General features: G+C 43.8%; 1 protein-coding gene across 1 annotated transcript; it reads right to left on the reverse strand.

Annotated features, from left to right (window-relative positions):
* Positions 1-6,038: 6,038 nt before the first annotated feature.
* LOC106600385 (peroxisomal biogenesis factor 19) lies at positions 6,039-11,414 on the reverse strand. The gene is made up of 8 exons (XM_014191691.3): positions 11,225-11,414; positions 9,848-9,945; positions 9,463-9,625; positions 7,588-7,673; positions 7,257-7,430; positions 6,969-7,127; positions 6,838-6,882; positions 6,039-6,726 (listed from the first exon to the last, which is right to left on the reverse strand). Exons 1-8 carry the CDS (start codon positions 11,274-11,276, stop codon positions 6,640-6,642), a joined length of 864 nt encoding a protein of 287 aa, XP_014047166.2. The 5' UTR covers positions 11,277-11,414; the 3' UTR covers positions 6,039-6,639.
* Positions 11,415-20,227: the final 8,813 nt, after the last annotated feature.

The following is a 20,227-nucleotide window of genomic DNA, read 5'->3' on the forward strand; positions in this document are numbered from 1 at the left end:
GCTGGCATCCCAATGAGTTAGTTGTACTGAACTAATTCTGTGGCATCAACCTTTCCTCACAATTATCGTTTATATAGCTAACATAAAACCTCAATCATGTGAATTAATCAATTTGAGCCATTGAACATGTGGCATTACAAGGATTTCAAATCAAACTTCATTTGCCACTTGTGCCGAATACAAGTGTAGACTACCGTGAAATGCTTACTTACAAGCCCTAAACCAACAGTGCAGTTCAAGAAGAAAAAAATATTTACCAAGTAGGCTAAAATAAAAAGTAATAATAAAAAGTAACAAAAAGAATAACAAGGATTCTATATACAGGGGGCACTGGTACCAAGTCAGTGTGCAGGGGGGTAATATGTACATGTAGGTGGGGGCGAAGTGAGTAGCAGCAGTGTACAAAAGGGAGGGGGGAGATCAATGTAAATTGTTCGGTGGCGATTTTTATTAATTGTTCAGCAGTCTAACGGCTTGGGGGTAGAAGCTGTTGAGGAGCCTTTTGGTCCTAGACTTGGCGCTCCGGTACCGATTGCCGTGCGGTAGCAGAGAAAACAGTCTATAACTTGGGTGTGCTGGAGTCTCTGACAATATTAGGTGCTTTCCTCTGACACCGCCTATTATATAGGTCCTGGGTGGCAGGAAGCTTGGCCCCAGTGAGGTACTGGGCCGTTCGCACTACCCTCTGTAGCGCCTTACGGTCAGATGCCGAGCAGTTGCCATACCAGGCGACGATGCAACCGGTCAGGATACTCTCTGGTGCAGCTGTAGAACCTTTTGAGAACCTGGGGACCCATGCCAAATCTTTTCAGTCTCCTGAGGGGAAAAAGGTTTTGTTATGTACTCTTCACGATTGTCTTGGTATGTTTGGACCATGATAGTTCGTTGGTGATGTGGACACCAAGGAACTTGAAACTCTCGACCCACTCCACTACAGCCCCGTCGAGGGTAATGGGGGCCTGTTTGGCCCGCCTTTTCCTGTAGTCCACGATCAGCTCCTTTGTCTTGCTCACATTGAGGGAGAGGTTGTTGTCCTGGCACCACACTACCAGTTCTCTGACCTCCTCCCTATAGGCAGTCTCATCGTTGTCGGTGATCAGGCTTACCACTGTTGTGTCCTCAGCAAACTTAATGATGGTGTTGGAGTCGTAAGGATCAGCGTGGCAGACGTGTTGTTGCCTACTCTTACCACCTGGGGGCGGCCCGTCAGGAAGTCCAGGATCCAGTTGCAGAGGGAGGTGTTTAGTCCCAGAGTCCTTAGCTTAGTGATGAGCTTCGTGGGCACTATGGTGTTGAACGCTGAGCTGTAGTCAATGAACAACATTCTCACATAGGTGTTCCTTTTGTCCAGGTGAGAAAGGGCGGTGTGGAGTGCGATTGTGCTTCAGTGTTGCTTGCCTCGAAGCGAGCATAAAAGGCATTTAGCTCGTCTGGTAGGCTCGCTTTACTAGGCAGCTCGCGTCTGGGTTTCCCTCTGTGGATCTGTTGGGACGAATTGGAGTGGGTCTAGGGTGTCCGGGAGGATGCTGTTGATGTGAGCCATAACCAACGTTTCAAAGCACTTCATGGCTACCGACGTGAGTGCCACGGGGTGGTAATCATTTAGGCAGGTTACCTTCGCTTCCTTGGGCACAGGGACTATGGTGGTCTGCTTGAAACATGTAGGTATTACAGACTCGGTCAGGGAGAGGTTGAAAATGTCAGTGAAGACACTTGACTGTTGGTCCACGCATGCTGTGAGTACACGTTCTGGTAATCCGTCTGGCCCAGCGGCTTTGTGAATGTTGACCTGTTTGAAAGGTTTTGTACACATCAGCTACCGAGAGCGTTATCACACAGTCATCCAGAACAGCTGGTGCTCTCGTGCATGCTTCAGTGTTGCTTGCCTCGAAGCGAGCACAAAAAGGCATTTAGCTCGTCTGGTAGGCTCGCTTTACTGGGCAGCTCGTGTCGGGGTTTCCCTTTGTAGTCTGTAATAGTTTTCGAGCCCTGCCACATCCGACAAGTGTCAGAGCCGGTGTAGTAGGATTCAATCTTAATCCTGTATTGACGCTTTGCTTGTTTGATGGTTCGTCTGAGGGCATAGTGGGATTTCTTAAAAGCATCCGGATTAGTCTCCCACTCCTTGAAAGTGGCAGCTCTAGCCTTTAGCTCGATGCGGATGTTGCCTGTAATCCATGGCTTCTAGTTGGGATATGTACGTACAGTCACTGTTGGAACGACGTCATCGATGCACTTATTGATGAAGCCGATGACTGAGGTGGTGTATTCCTCAAAGCCATTGGACGAATCCCAGAACGTATTCCAGTCTGTGCTAGCAAAACATTCCTGTAGTGTAGCATCCACGTCATCTGACCACTTCCGTATTGAGCGAGTCACTGGTGCTTCCTGCTTTAGTTTTTGCTTGTAAGCAGGAATCAAGAGGATAGAATTATGGTCAGATTTGCCAAATGGAGGGCGTGGGAGCACTTTGTATACATCTCTGTGTGTGGAGTAAAGGTGGTCTAGAGTTTTGTTCCCCCCTGGTTGCACATGTGACATGCTAGTAAAAATTTGGTAAAACTGATTTAAGTTTGCCTGCATTAAAGTCCCCAGTCACCGTTTCTGGGTGAGCATTTTCTTCTTTGCTTATGGCCTTATAGAGTTGGTTGAGAGCGGTCTTAGTGCCAGCTTTGTTTTGTGGTGGTAAATAGACAGCTACAAATAATACAGATGAGAACTCTCTTGGTAAATAATGTAGTCTGCAGCTTATCATAAGGCACTCTACCTCAGGCGAGCAATACCGCGAGACTTCTTTAATATTAGACATCGCACACCAGCTGTTAATGACAAAAAAAGACACACACCCCCACCCCTCGTCTTACCAGAGATAGCGTCTCTGTTCTGCCGGTGCATGGAAAATCCCACTAGCTCTATGTTGTCCGTATCTTCGTTCAGCCACGTCTCGTGAAACATAAGATGTTACAGTTTTTAATGTCCCGTTTGTAGGATAATCTTAATAGTAGGTCAAATGATTGCACGTTAGCAAGAAGAATGGAAGGCATTGGGAGTTTACACGCTCGCCTCCGGATTCTCAGAAGGATCCCCAATCTGTGTCCCCTTTTCTGGCGTCCTTTCTTCACGCAAAAGGCGTGGATCTGGGCCTGTTCCACTGAAAGCAGGATATCCTTCTCGTCGGACTCGTTAAAGGAAAAAGTTTCTTCCAGTCCGCGGTGAGTAACGCTTTTCTGATGTCCATAAGTTATTTTTCGGTCACAAGAGATGGTAGCAGCAACATTATGTACACAATAAGTTAAAAATAAGTTACCCAAAATTTTTTATTTTTTTTAAAACTGTTGGTTGGAACAATGTAAAACATCAGCCATGTTCTTCGCCACTATTTACACAGTGTTTTCAACCAGCAATTATCTTTCTTCAGATCTGAACAAAGCATAAAACAAACGGAAAACAAAGTGAGTTGGTTTGTTTATTCATAAACATTGTTAGTTTATTTCATAATATACACTATATGACCAGAAGTATGTGGATACCTGCTCATCGAACATCTCATTCCAAAATCATTGGCATTAATATGGAGTTGGTCCCCACATTGCTGCTATAACAGCCTCCACTCCTCTGGGAAGGCTTTCCACTAGATGTTGGAAACTTGCTTCCATTCACCCACAAGAACATTAGTGAGGTCGGGCACAGCTGTTGGGCGATTAGGCCTGGCTCGCAGTCGGCGTTCCAATTCATCCCAAAGGTGTTTGATGGGGTTGAAGTCAGGTGCAGGCCAGTCAAGTTCTTCCACACCGATCTCGACAAACCATTTCTGTAGGGACCTCGCTTTGTGCACGGGGGCATTGTCATGCTAAAACAGGAAAGGGCCTTCCCCAAACTGTTGCCACAAAGTTAGAAGCACAGAATCGTCTTGAATGTCATTGTGTGCTGTAGCGTTAAGATATCCCCGCAGTGGAACTAAGGGGCCTAGCCAGAACCATGAAAAACACCCCCTGACTATCATTCCTCCTCCACCAAAATGTACAGTTTGCACTATGCATTGAGGCAGGTAGCATTCTCCTGGCATCCGCCAAACCCAGATTCTTCCGCCGGACTACCAGATAGTGAAGCGTGATTCATTACTCCAGAGAATGCGTTTCCACTGCTCCAGAGTCCAATGGCGGCGAGCTTTACACCACTCCAGCCAACACTTGGTATTGCACATAGTGATCTTAGGCTTGTGTGTGGCTACTCTGCCATAGAAACCCCTTTCATGAAGCTCCCGACGAACAGTTCTTGTGCTGACGTTGCTGCCAGAGGCAGTTTGGAACTCGATAGTGAGTGTTGCAACCAAGGACAGACGATTTTTGCACGCTATAGGACTCGGCGGTCCGGTTCTATGAGCTTGTGGCCTACCACCTTGTGGCTGAGCCGTTGTTTCTCCTAGATGTTTCCCCTTTACAATAACAGCACTTACAGTAGACCAGGGCAATTCTAGGAGGTCAGAAATTTGACGAACTGACTTGTTGCAAAGGTGGCCTCCTATGATTGTGGCACGTTGAAAGTCACTGAGCTCTTGAGTAAGGCCATTCAACTGCCAATGTTTTCCTATGGAGATTGCATAGCTGTGTGCTCGATTTTTATACACCTGTCGCAACGGGTGTGGGTGAATTAGCCAAACCCACTAATTTGAAGGGTTGTCCACATATTTTTGTATATATAGTGGATTTTACACAGAGTTAGTTTATTTATACAATATATTCAGACTGATGATTGAATGATGACAGTGGAAAGACATGTAGCTAATCGGGTAAAAATAATTGGATGAACGACACCAGTCCTGAACAGAGGCTATCAGCTCTGACAGTGTTACTTGGTCTGATAATTTTCCTCTTGCAGTAACATGTGGCAATAATATGCTAACTTCATCTCCCCTCACAGCCATATGCAAATGGCAGGCCTATATATTCTTTGTTATTTCTATCACACTCCTCTTCTTATCTGCTGTTCCATGAGTCTATCAACCTGATGTATGTTTACCACAAGTGATGCAAATTAAGTAAGTCACATTGTTTGAGGTGATCCACTCTAGATACCAGCTGCCAATACATTCTATGACCAGGACATGTCTGGATGTAGGGCATAGAAGAGTACATACAGGTAGTCTAATGAAGTCACCCAATTTGACTAATGAAAATCATTACTAAGGCTACTCCCTAAGATTCAGTCAATGCATATGTTGGCATATGAAATATAAGGAATGTCAAGGTCACTCCACTCACTCTAATCTAAAGAAACAGCAAACTACTGGCAAACACAAGGAGTGTACTTCCACAGTGTCTCTAACACTACTATCACTGTGCCCACAGCAAAGGCCACTGGGAAAAGTAATTTTTGCACATCACTTAAAATCCACACCTGTAAAGGTTCTCAGAAAAGATTTTAAATGTTTGTAGTTGTATCTGTCGCTTTAGAAAACAAATACCATATATTATCATAATTTTTATTATTTTTCTTTAGATCAATGCAAGGTCACATATCGGTAGTGGTACCGGTTTCAATATAATCGTGCAAAACACAGTATTTTCTCCAACCCGGTCCAAACCCGGACGACGCTGAGCCAATTGTGCGCCGCCCTGCAGGACTCCCAATCACGGCCGGATGTGATACAGCCTGGATTCGAACTAGGGATTGTAGTGACGCCTCTTGCACTGAGATGCAGTGACTTACACCGCTGCGCCACTCGGGAGCCCCAATTGGCCGCATGACTGGCTCTGCGGCTGTGGACTCTTATCGATATAACAATGACTTTTGAACCAACATGAAAACTGGAGGTCAAATCATGTGCACAGACCAGTTTACCATCTCTGGTACAACATGGCAGCTATTGGGAAGATATAACTAAGCGAGAACCCAGGTAAAGTCTCTAAAATCAGCTAGCCGTCTTATGATTATGTTATGAAATTAGGAGGCAAGTTTAACTCTTCCATTTTCTTTTCCTTAAATACTTCAATGACACATTTTGTAAATCTAAAAAACAGAAACAACCTGAATCAACCCGAGGTGTTAGTGTTACTTTATTGATGAGTGGAACTGTGACACTGACTCAACAACCTTTGTTAGGCACGCAGCCCCATGATACAACTCAATCATCACTCAGCAACTCTTACAACAGAGAACCCTAATATCCCTGCTGTAAGACTCATAACAATAATGAACATTCTCAAATTCTCAACAAAAATGTGCAAGGCACTGTTTTAACCAATAGGGCAGTTCAACCAGTCTTACCATGAGGCTAAACAGTGGTGAGTGTAAAAACTGCCAGATAAGTCAAGTGCTAGTCAGTTGAGCTGTGCGTGGGAATGCTACTACCTGTACTATAAATGACCTGGAAGAGCTTATTATGACAAACCAAAGCAATTGACTTAAAATCAGTTATGTAATGATCAGTGAGTTACCGAAGGGTGTGGTCACATTGGTTTGTTTTGCCACCCTTCACAGTGCTCTTCTATTTTGACACAGAAACATATGTTAGGAGAGCAGTGCAAACAGTCTCGTTCTCCTCCTTGTCCTTCTGCTCTAGTGATTGATGGTCCTCCCTCGTCAGCCCCGTTGCACACGGCCCTAGCCTGTGTATCAATTGACCTGGCTGCTCTGAGATCACATGATCGAGCACTGATCTGCAGCTCCAGTCCCAGAGGCTCCTGTGAGATTCAGGGATTCCAGGTCAAAGTTTAGGCCAGGTGGCTGATGGGGGAAAACAGATATGGGGTTCAATTTAACATTACTATCCATCTGCACTAACAAAGATAGGTTGGTAGACAAAGAAAGAGAGAGCAAGTGAGAGGAGAAACATACTGATTCACCAGCCAGCTCTTTGGGTGGTTGGCCTAGGTCTTGTAGCTGAAAATTCAGATAACGCAATCAATATCAATGCACAGGAAACCATCAGTATGGATGACAAGCAACAGTTCATGCAAGTTTCTCACCTGCTGCATGATTTCCAGAATGCTCTCAAAGCTATTCTCCCCATCTCCCTCCTTCTCAAACTGGCTGCAGATCTCTCCCATGACCCTGTGCTGCTGTTCGTAGCGCTGGAACTGATCTAGGGGGAGGGACTGACGATTGCTGTTCAGCCACTCAGGATACTGCATGAGGAGTGAATGACAATCAGTTATCCAGTTAGAAAGTTGGGTAATGGGCAAGATATATAAAAAATAAGAATAAGTATAATTTGAGGGAAAACCCAAACATAAGCAAAGAAAAAACACACTAACCTTGTCAGTGATTTCTTTGATTGACGGGTAGAGCACTTCCTTGGAGAGAAGATTCTGCATGATGGACTGCATGATCGGCAGGATGTTTCCATCTTGCCCGCCCCGCTCTCCACCCTCATCCAAATCCAGCCCTTCCAGAGTCTTTGCCAGATCCTCTCCAGCCAATCCTGCACTCTGATTAATAAAAACACGAGAACAGTCTGAAATGCATTGAAGTAGAAAGGGACATTCCACCAATGGTCAATATTTTCAGAACATTGTCCAAGGCTGGTGATAACCAAACCTTTCATTACTTATTAAAAAACATCCAAATTATAATCATCTGAACTACCTGTAAGTTGTCTGCATTTTTAGCCAATCCACTGAGGGTATCTTTGAGACAGGAAGTGAATTCTTGTTGGGAGGCTACATCAGTACCTGTAAAAAGAAAAAAAAAGAAAAAAAATAATAATCAATATATATATATATATATATATATATATATATATATATATATATATATATATATATATATATATATATATATAGCTAAAATATATACTGCTCAAAAAAATAAAGGGAACACTAAAATAACACATCCTTGATCTGAATTAATGAAATAATCTTATTAAATACTTTTTTCTTTACATAGTTGAATGTGCTGACAACAAAATCACACAAAAATAATCAATGGAAATCCAATTTATCAACCCATGGAGGTCTGGATTTGGAGTCACACTCAAAATTAAAGTGGAAAACCACACTACAGGCTGATCCAACTTCGATGTAATGTCCTTAAAACAAGTCAAAATGAGGCTCAGTAGTGTGTGTGGCCTCCACGTGCCTGTATGACCTCCCTACAATGCCTGGGCATGCTCCTGATGAGGTGGCGGATGGTCTCCTGAGGGATCTCCTCCTAGACCTGGACTAAAGCATCCGCCAACTCCTGGACAGTCTGTGGTGCAACGTGGCGTTGGTGGATGGAGCGAGACATGTCGTCCCAGATGTGCTCAATTGGATTCAGGTCTGGGGAACGGGCGGGCCAGTCCATAGCATCAATGCCTTCCTCTTGCAGGAACTGCTGACACACTCCAGCCACATGAGGTCTAGCATTGTCTTGCATTAGGAGGAACCCAGGGCCAACCGCACCAGCATATGGTCTCACGAGGGGTCTGAGGATCTCATCTCGGTACCTAATGGCAGTCAGGCTACCTCTGGCGAGCACATGGAGGGCTGTGCGGTCCCCCAAAGAAATGCCACCCCACACCATGACTGACCCACCGCCAAACCGGTCATGCTGGAGGATGTTGCAGGCAGCAGAACGTTCTCCACGGCGTCTCCAGACTCTGTCACATCGGTCACGTGTTCAGTGTGAACCTGCTTTCATCTGTGAAGAGCACAGGGCGCCAGTGGCGAATTTGCCAATTTTGGTGTTCTCTGGCAAATGCCAAACGTCCCCCACCTGTGGACGTCGGGCCCTCATACCACCCTCATGGAGTCTGTTTCTGGCCATTTGAGCAGACACATGCACATTTGTGGCCTGCTGGAGGTCATTTTGCAGGGCTCTGGCAGTGCTTCTCCTGCTCCTCCTTGCACAAAGGCGGAGGTAGCGGTCCTGCTGCTGGGTTGTTGCCCTCCTACGGCCTCCTCCACGTCTCCTGATGTACTGGCCTGTCCCCTGGTAGCGCCTCCATGCTCTGGACACTACGCTGACAGACACAGCAAACCTTCTTGCCACAGCTCGCATTGATGTGCCATCCTGGATGAGCTGCACTACCTGAGCCACTTGTGTGGGTTGTAGACTCCGTCTCATGCTACCACTAGAGTGAAAGCACCGCCAGCATTCAAAAGTGACCAAAACATCAGCCAGGAAGCATAGGAACTGAGAAGTGGTCTGTGGTTACCACCTGCAGAACCACTCCTTTATTGGGGGTGTCTTGCTAATTGCCTACAATTTCCACCTGTTGTCTATTCCATTTGCACAACAGCATGTGAAATTTATTGTCAATCAGTGTTGCTTCCTAAGTGGACAGTTTGATTTCACAGAAGTGTGATTGACTTGGAGTTACATTGTGTTGTTTAAGTGTTCCCTTTATTTTTTGGAGCTATATATATATATATATATATATATATATATATATATGCAAAACACGGGGGGGAGAAACACTGACATTAATAAAAACAGACGGGCACGTAAGTATGGAACTGAAAATATGTGGATGCTTACCAACTTTCCCTGCTGCCTCTGACAATTTGTGAAAGTGTTGCAGCAGCTCAGGTTCTTCCTGTGCGAGTTCAGTCATGGCTTTCTCCCACTCTTCCTTTGCCTGAGAGGCCATCTCACCTTCAAACAGAGCCTCGAAGAACTGACTGTCCTCCAGTAGAGGGAGCTAGAGAGATTTGCATCAACAGGTAAACAAACTCTTGGTCAATTGATCTTCCCCCATTTACAGATAGAAATGTATAGGGAAGGGTTGACAGACATTGAGACATTGAAAGATACCTTCTGTACCACAATCAAAACACCAACAACCAGAGTTTCTTATAAGCAAGCACCAGGCAACTGGTGAAGTTAGGGGACATTCTATAAACCAGGGAAAAGATTCACTTACTTTCTCCTCACTGCCCTTGGCTGATGGGGGAGCCATGGCAGCAGCAGGGGCTGGGCCCAAGGTAGCCGAGTTTGTCTTCTCAAAGTCATCGAGCGCACCTTTAATAGAGGAAAGACAGTAGAAGTGGAGATGTTGTGGCACAGTTATCAGCATTTAGAAGGAGCAGGTCAAGACGAGGTGAAGAGATTGAGCAGGTAGCTAGAGGACAAAGGTCAACTCTTCAACGTCTGGGTCAATGTGCAATTCAGTCATGTATTAGTCGATTATTAAACTGAGAATGATGAGGTCACTACTTCTACTTTAGAAACCCATCTTTTATATACATTACCACCATTACCATCTCTGATGTTAGGAGTACAACTTCACCAACCTACTGGAATTATTAAAACGTCAGATTATGATATGGTAATTGCATTAAATTCCTGCTATCAAGATAACAGTAGTCTCTAGTCTAGTCTGGCAGCCGTCTATACAAAGTGGTATTGATCAGGCTCTGATCAGGCCCTACACCCAAACAAGGGCACTGCGTTCATCCACCTCTGGCCTGCTGGCCCCCCTTCCTCTGAGGAAGCACAGTTCCCGCTCAGCCCAGTCAAAACTGTTCGCTGCTCTGGCACCCCAATGGTGGAACAAGCTCCCTCACAACGCCACGACAGCGGAGTCAATCACCACCTTCCGGAGACACCTGAAACCCCACCTCTTTAAGGAATACCTAGGATAGGATAAAGTAATCCTTCTAACCCCCCCCCCCCCCTAAAAGATTTAGATGCACTATTGTAAGTGGTTGTTCCACTGGATATCATAAGGTGAATGCACCAATTTGTAAGTCGCTCTGGATAAGAGCGTCTGCTAAATGACTTAAATGTAATGTAAATGTATTGGTTACTAGTATGCCAACATTATAAATTCAAATTGGTTATCCAGTTGACATAAACAATGACAGTGCTGTCTGACAATCCAGATCACAATAGCTGTCAACCGTAAAAAAATAAAATAATAATAAATCAAGGGCAGCTTGAGTTTTAACTTGCTACCACATTTGATGCCATTCCATTTCTGTCAAATCGGGGTCAAAGCGAACGACAAATTATGATATCATATAAACCCCCACTGAGCCATCTGCTGCAGCGTTGTAATGCTAATGATGACCCCGTTGTAAACAGCAAAGGACATGAGATTTTGTAAGATAATGCCTGGCTTTCGTTTTGGACTTGGCAGGCAGGTCCAACCAAATTCCACCATCTAAGCTAGCTAAAGTTAGCTAGCTAGCTAACAAGACGCGTTGATCCACGTTTTACACCATTCTTTGTATGAATGTATCTTTTGGCAGGATTGATTACAATCACACTTCACTCGGGGAGTAATGTAAAATCATACTGTCCAATAACTCATCCAGTTCTGTGTCTTCTCCGGCTGACCCTGAAGCCATCTTCTCTATCCAAACAACTGTACTGTAGACGCAGTGAAATGACGTGAGTATAAAATGTTTTGTCAGAGTTCACAGTTCCCATTTGTTCTGAACGCGGCACAGCTAGGTTTGCAGTGGGAGGGACGAATAGGAAGAACACATTCGTTCCAAAGTGATGAATGTCAAATCATATCATACATCGTCAAAAAGTGAATATGAGTAGCAGCTTTGTAGAATTGTTCAATACAATTAAAACAGCAAACAAGTTTACCAATAGCCTATGTATACATCCCATCATTTTAGCTGTTTAACTGGATCTTATTCAAATATAAATGTTTAGTATTACCAGTGAGCTCATACCATTTAAGGTTAATCTGTAAATCCTAAATGAATATTAATTATTTTCCAAATCAGTGAATATGTCCATTCTTTGGTGTCATCTGGACCTTTTCAGACGTCAGGTTATTTGAGGTGACAAATTATACACAAAACATTCGGAGCACCTGCTATGACATATAATGACCATAATCCATTGCTACTTATCCGCGCTGTTTTTCTTTTATACCTGCTGCGGAGAGACCTGAAAATACATGACCTAAGTGATTCATAGTATTCAGAAATCATTAAAGTATGCCTTATTTACTTTGATGAACTACAAAATAGTGAATTTGTCAGACAGCAAAGGCGGCAGCTCTATAGAGACGAGATGATGACTTGGAATGAAATAATTGTCATCAAATATTCTACCATGCTCTGACCGTGGATATTGCTCGTCCGCCTGCCGCCTGCCGCGTTCAAAACAACTGGGAACTCGGACATCTCCGACTTCAGTGTGTTCGAAACAACTGGGAACTCGAGAAAAAAACGAGCTCCACTGGGAAAAATCGATTTGAACGGTCATCCAACTCGGAATTCCAACTCGGGAACTGAGGCATCTTTGAGCTCCAACTTTCGGACCTGAAGATCACTGACGTCATGATTTGACCTCGTTCCCAGTTTTGAACGCAGCATAACTCCTAGCAGGCTTGTAACTGCGCTTGCTTGTTGCACGTGGCTAGTCGAAAGCCAAACTCTTCATTGAGACAATAGTGTCACACAGTATGGGTCATAATACTCCAAACCTAGCGGTCAAACGGGAAATGGTTCCAATTGTTTTTTCCATATGGGATTTTAGAAACACTTAAAGGTGCTGTGTTTCGCGAAGGCTTACCGAGAGACATTTAAAAGGTTGATTTATCAATATATTAGTCTGTATTTACCCCACACAAATGAAATGATAATTAGCTGCTAATGTGGCTATCATGATGTACAAACGCCATGATGATCTGGACGAGACTGCTGAATCGAGGCAAAGGTATGAATCTCTCGATTAACTATCTAATGTTAGCTTAATGTAGCAATTAATAAATTGTCTACATTTTCTTTAAATTGACAATGCTGTTAACTGTCTTGGGCGAATTTTTAAGTGACAATTCCTGTTATGATGCATGATGTCTACTTTGATGCTATTTAGCATTTCTGAATCTGAGAGTAAATAGAGCTGAATATACTGATAAAAGTAATCTTGTCCGAAAAAGATTTACATGGTTATCAAAACGTTACGCCAGGGTTAGCCTACATGAAACACAGGCCTTATTTTAAGTGTTTCTAAAATCCCCTATGGGGAAAAATGAATGGTGTAAAAACTATTGGAACCATTTCCCTGTTTGACCGCTAGGTTTTATGGGTAGTACGACACCTCCACTGTGGGGCTCTATGCTGAAACCATAGAAATAAGAATGAATAGAATGGGCTTCTAACTCTGGCAATTGACTGGTAAACTCATGGGTACACTTGCAATGGCTGACTGGAATTGTGATACAATAATGTCCATGGTATTTTGGAATAAAATAAATATATATGTATATTACCTTTATTTAACCAGGTAGGCTAGTTGAGAACAAGTTCTCATTTACAGCTGCAACCTGGCCAAGATAAAGCAAAGCAGTGCGACACAAACAACAACACAGAGTTACACATGGAATAAACAGACATAGTCAATAACACAATAGGAAAAAAAGTATATATACAGTGTGTGCAAGTTTAGGTAAGTTAAGGGAGGTAAGGCAATAAATAGGCCATAGTGCAAAATAATTACAATTCAGCAATTAAACACTGGAGTGACAGATGTGTCGAAGATGAATGTACAAGTAGAGATACTGGGGTGCAAAGGAGCAAAAAGTTATAATAACAGTATTTGGATGGGCTATTTACAAGATGGGCTATGTACAGTGATCTGTGAGCTGCTCTGACAACTGGTGCTTAAAGTTAGTGAGGGAGATATGAGTCTCCATCTATCTTCAGTGATTTTTGCAATTCGTTCCAGTCATTGGCAGCAGAGAACAGGAAGGAAAGGTGGCCAAAGGAGGAATTGGCTTTGGGGGTAACCAGTGAAATATACCTGCTGGAGCGCGTGCTACGGGTGGGTGCTGCTATGGTGACCAGTGAGCTGAGATAAAGCAGGGCTTTACCTAGCAAAGACTTATATATGACCTGGAGCCAGTGGGTTTGGTGACGAATATGAAGCGAGGGCCAGCCAACGAGAGCATACAGGTTGCAGTGGTTGGTAGTATATGGGGCTTTGGTGACAAAACGGATGGCACTGTGATAGACTGCATCCAATTTGCTGAGTAGAGTGTTGGAGGCTATTTTGTAAATGACATCGCCGAACTCAAGGATCGGTAGGATAGTCAGTTTTACGAGGGTATGTTTGGCAGCATGAGTGAAGGATGCTTTGTTGCGAAATAGGAAGCCGATTCTAGATTTAATTTTGGATTGGAGATGCTTAATGTGAGTCTGGAAGGAGAGTTTAATGTCTAACCAGACACCTAGGTATTTGTAGATGCCCACATATTCTAAGTCAGAACCGTCCAGAGTAGTGATGCTGGACGGCGGGCAGGTTCTGGTAGCGATCCAGCATCAGTTTTGTCAACTGATGCTGGATTGCCATGGTAATGTAGAATGTTAATTCAAATGATGCGAACTGATGTGGCTCATGCAATGCAATGGAATGTATGTTTTGTAATGTCAGTTGAGTTGTCTCAAAAAATCAAATCAAATTTTATTGGTCACATACACATGGTTAGCAGATGTTATTGCGAGTGTAGCAAAATGCTTGTGCTTTTAGTTCCGACAGTGCAGCAATGTCTAACAAGTAATCTGACAATTCCACAACAACTGCCTAATACACACAAATCTACGTAAAGGAATGAAATAAGAATATATGCATATAAATATATGGATGAGCCATGACCGAGCAGCATAGATGCAATAGATGGTATAAAATACAGTATATACATATGATGAGTAATGAAAGGTATGTAAACATTTATTAAAGTGGCATTATTAAAGTGACTAGTGATCCATTTATTAAAGTGGCCAGTGATTTCAAGTCTGTATGTAGGCAGCAGCCTCACTGTGTTAGTGATGGCTGTTTAACAGTCTGATGGCCTTCAGATTGAAAAACAGCTTCTGTCTCTCGGTCCGAGCTTTGATGCACCTGTACTGACAGTGGCTCGGGTGGTTGTTGTCGTTGATCTTTTTGGCCTTCCTGTGACATCAGGTGCTGTAGGTGTCCTGGAAGGTAGATAGTTTGCCCCCGGTGATGCGGTGTGCAGACCGCACCACCCTCTGGAGAGCCCTGTGGTTATGGGTGGTGCAGTTGCCGTACCAGGCGGTGATGCAGTCCGACAGGATGCTCTCAATTGTGCATCGGTAAAAATTTGATGGTTTTAGGTGACAAGGCCAATTTCTTCAGCCTCCTGGCGTTGAAGATGCGCTGTTGCAGTTTGATGGCACTGTTGTGCTTTCTTCACCACGCTGTCTGTGTAGGTGGACCATTTCTGTTTGTCAGCGATGTGTACGCTGGAACTTTAAACTTTCTATCTTTTCCACTGCTGTCCTGTAGTTGTGGATAGGGGGTGCTCCCTCTGCTGTTTCCTGAAGTCCACGATCATCTCCTTTGTTTTGTTGACGTTGAGTGAGCGGTTGTTTTCCTTACACCATAGCCTGTCTCGTCGTTGTTGGTAATCAAGCCTACTACTGTTGTGTCGTCTGCAAACTTGATGATTGAGTTGGAGGCGTGCATGGCCACGCAGTCATGGATGAACAGGTGTAACAGTTTTGCTTCCGTCCCTCTCCTCGCCCCTACCTGGGCTCGAACCAACAACTGACAAAGCATCGTTACCTATCGCTCCACAAAAGCCGCGGCCCTTGCAGAGCAAGGGAAACAACTACTTCAAAGTCTCGGAGCAAGTGACGTCACCGATTTGAAACGCTATTAGCGTGCACCCCGCTTACTAGCTAGCCATTTCACACCGGTTACACAGGGAGTACAGGTGGGGGCTGAGCACGGACCCTTGTGGGGCCCCAGTGTTGAGGATCAGCGAAGTGGACATGTTGTTTCCTACCTTCACCACCTGGGGTGGCCTGTCAGGAAGTCCAGGACCCAATTGCACAGGGTGGGGTTGAGACCCAGGGCCTCAAGCTTAATGATGAGCTTGTAGTCAATGAACAGCATTCTTACATAGGTATTCCTCTTGTCCAGATGGGATAGGGCAGTGTGATGGCGATTGTGTTGTCTGTGGACCTATTGGAGCGGTACGCAAACTGAAGTGGGTCTAGGGTGGCAGGTAAGGTGGATGTGATATGATCCTTAACTAGCCTCTCAAAGCACTTCATGATGACAGAAGTGAGTGCTACGGGGCGATAGTCATTTAGTTCAGTTACCTTTGTCTTCTTGGGTATAGGAACAATGGTGGCCATCTTGAAGCATGTGGGGACAGCAGACTGGGATAGGGAGAGATTGAATATGTCCGTAAACACACCAGCCAGCTGGTCTGCGCATGCTCTGATAGCATAGCACAGATTGAAGGGTACACTTCCTGCTTTAACTTCCTGGCATGGGTACACTCAAAATGGCAGCCAGTCCACCCATTACTCCACCTTATATCCACCCCATATCATTGACTTGAGTGGAGATGTCCTTTTTTATTTATTCTTATTTCTATAGCTGAAACATCAATCCATGGGAAAGTCAGTAGCACATTTTCATTTGTGCCAAAATCTAAATGAAAGAAAAGTTTCGTTGCAAATTGAGCAGGCTATCATGTAAAATGGACTTTCAGATGTGCTGTCTTTATTTTATTACTTTGTGCTTTGGTGTGGTTATTGTCGTGTCTTGACTATCATTAAAGTGAAGACTGTTATATTATAAAATCAATTCTCTATGTGTAATTATTACATGATTAAACTAATCATGTAAACATGACTTAACTATGAAGTCGGGGCACCACAGGAAAATGTTTAGTTACTATTTCCGGAATGTAACTCTCTTCAAATCAAATCAAATTTATTTATATAGCCCTTCGTACATCAGCTGATATCTCAAAGTGCTGTACAGAAACCCAGCCTAAAACCCCAAACAGCAAGCAAAGCATGTGAAAGAAGCACGGTGGCTAGGAAAAACTCCCTAGGAAAAACTCCCTAGAAAGGCCAAAAACCTAGGAAGAAACCTAGAGAGGAACCAGGCTATGAGGGGTGGCCAGTCCTCTTCTGGCTGTGCAGGGTGGATATTATAACAGAACATGGTCAAGATGTTAAAATGTTCATAAATGACCAGCATGGTCAAATAATAATAATCATAGTAGTTGTCGAGGGTGCAACAAGCACGTCCGGTGAACAGGTCAGGGTTCCATAGCCGCAGGCAGAACAGTTGAAGCTGGAGCAGCAGCACGGCCAGGTGGACTGGGGACAGCAAGGAGTCATCATACCAGGTAGTCCTGAGGCATGGTCCTAGGGCTCAGGTCCTCCGAGAGAAAGACAGAAAGAGAGAATTAGAGAGAGCATATTTAAATTCACACAGGACACCGGATAAGACAAGAGAAATACTCCAGATGTAACAGACTGACCCTAGCCCCCCGACACATAAACTACTGCAGCATAAATACTGGAGGCTGAGACAGGAGGGATCAGAAGACACTGTGGCCCCATCCGATGATACCCCCGGACAGGGCCAAACAGGCAGGATATAACCCCACCCACTTTGCCAAAGCACAGCCCCCACACCACTGGAGGGATATCTCCAACCACTAACCTACCATCCTGAGACAAGGCCGAGTATAGCCCACAACGATCTCCGCCATGGCACAACCCAGGGGGGGGGGCGCCAACCCATATCTTCAGATATTTTCATCTTATCGACAGTAAACTTATTAATGTATTATTACCTCATCATACATTCTGAACGTTATACTTTCTTGTAGTCTGCACAAACCCTACTTTATTGATGAATCAGCGATACACAAATTGGGTCAATTATGTATTTACTAACTAATTAAACAATTACAGAATACACACTAACATTATACAGTAAATAGTTTCTAGAAGACTAACAAAACAGGACAGTTGTTATAACACGGTGGCGAATTCAGAGAGAGGAGGAAGGGAGACAAAGGAGTTATCTATCAGACATTGGGAAGCTACGCTCATGAAAATACAAAATCTTAAGCACTCTAATAACTGCTCATTTGGAAAAAGAGAATGCAATTGATATATTTACGATTGAGCTGGCCTTGATCGTCCAAATCCTTTGGTCTCGGAGGTGTTGGGTGTACGACTCTGGTTCAGGCACCAGAGATCACCATGTCCTTAGGTAGAGGTCGTGGTGGTGGTAACAATTGATACTTTGACGTACCCTGTACAGTAGTTTATAGAGTTGATCTCGTTAGAATGCTTCAGAGGTTGCCGGTGTTCTCGTCCTAGGCTACGTACGTTTTCAGCTGCAGACTGATAACGCGACATCTAGGATTTGCTTTTTCTGTAGTGATCAATAGTTTATAACCATTTTGCAACATTCAACTTGGTCTATAGACGTAACCATTTCAACGTGGGGACCAGCGTCCTCACATTCTCTGGTCTTGTCCTTTGGTGGAGTTGTAGTTTAAAACCATTTTGCAACATCCGGCTCACACCTTAGTCTGCTTGGTCTATAGAATGGTAGATTTATTAACCATTTGTAACTTATTCAGCTGGCGCTGCACGTAACTGGTCTAACATGTTCATTTTCAGCGAGTCCTTTTAAACACTTGGGGGGGGGGGGGGAGAGTGTTCCATTACGTTTGGCATAATGTCTGTGCTCACGTGGGCTTGGTTACTGACTGGATAAACTTTACATGAAAAAACATTTTTCTCATTTAGAAGACTTCAGTCACATTTCTATCTTTTCAAAAGTATTCTGATACTTAATCTTTAATTTTATACAACATTCAGATGCAAACCTCATAATTGAGAAGTGTAGACAGAGATACAATTATGTGGTTATACTGTCTTTCATGATGTCACAACATAAAAACAAATTCGACATGAGGGTTATTTTAGTCTCCGCTGACCATTAACACATTCTCAAACTGAAATATAGTTTAATTCTCAAATTTTGGGGATGTAGGAGTTTTGGCAGGAGAAGATCCTTTGTTCTACTTAGGTCTCTCCCTCCATACTGCTTGGCAAGGAAAGGTATTTATGACCATCATAAAATTGGGGAGGGTCTTTAGACCTTAGCTTAGCCGGCACGCCCGATCTCCATCACAGGACTGGCAAGTCATGACATTATCAATGCACAAGCACCTTTTTTCCACTCCTATAAATAAAATAATAAGTCATACAAATGTTTTACTGTGCATGAAGTTTCAAATGCATTTGTCATTACAAAATGTGTAATGTGATTTTAACGTTACTATTTTTTAACACACAAAAAACGATTCAAAATATTGAATCAGTTGTATTCTGCAAATTAAGTGGATGAGGATGCAGTTTTTGCAAGAGGGACGTAATCTGATTTTAATTGGTCCTCAGAAAAGGTGAGACATTTTCGCGATACCAGTTCTCTCTCTGTGGGTCTAACCCCAAGAAGTTCTGGAAAACGGTTAAAGACCTGGAGAATGAACCCTCCTCCTCACAGCTGCCCATGTCCCTTAATGTTAATGATGTGGTTGTTATTGACAAGGAGCACATGGCTGAGCTCTTTAATTACCACTTCATTAAGTCAGGATTCCTATTTGACTCAGCCATGCCTCATTGCCTGTCCAACATTTCCTCATCTCCTACCCCTTCTAATGTGACTAGCCCCGATGCTCCTCCCTCTTTTTCCCCTGCCCCGCTACAAAGTTTCTCCCTGCAGGTAGTCACTGAGTCAGAGGTGCTAAAGGAGCTCCTTAAACTTGACCCCCCCCCCCCCCAAAAAAAAACATCTGGGTCAGTTGTTTTAGATCCTTTCTTCTTTAAGGTCGCAGCCCCTATCATCGCCAAGCCTATCTCTGACTTTTTTTAACCTGTCTCTCCTCTCTGGGGAGGTTCCCATTGCTTGGAAGGCAGCCACAGTGCGTCCTTTATTTAAAGGGGGAGATCAAGCTTATCCTAACTGTTATAGACAAATTTCTATTTTGCCCTGTTTATCATAACTGTTGGAAAAACGTGTCAATAATCAACTGACTGGCTTTCTTGAAGTCTATAGTATTCTTTCTGGTATGCAATCTGGTTTCCGCTCAGGTTATGGATGTGTCACTGCAACATTTAAAGGTCCTAAATTATGTCACCATTGCCCTAGATTCTAAGCAATGTTGTGCTACTATTTTTATTGCCTTGGCCAAAGCTTTTCATACGGTTGACCATTCCATTCTAGTGGGACGGCTAAGGACTATTGGTGTCTCTGAGGGTCTTTGGCATGGTTTGCTAACTACCTCTCTCAAAGAGTGCAGTGTATAAAGTCAGAACATCTGCTGTCTCAACCATTGCCTGTCACCAAGGGAGTACCCCAAGGCTTGATCCTATGCCCCACGCTCTTCTCAATTTACATCAACAACATAGCTCAGGCAGTAGGAAGCTTTCTCATCCATTTACAGTGCCTTCGGAAAGTATTCAGACCCCTTGACTTTTTC

This window comes from Salmo salar, chromosome 03 (assembly GCF_965601325.2).
Source record: "Salmo salar chromosome 03, fSalSal1, whole genome shotgun sequence".
Classification (NCBI taxonomy): Eukaryota; Metazoa; Chordata; class Actinopteri; order Salmoniformes; family Salmonidae; genus Salmo; species Salmo salar.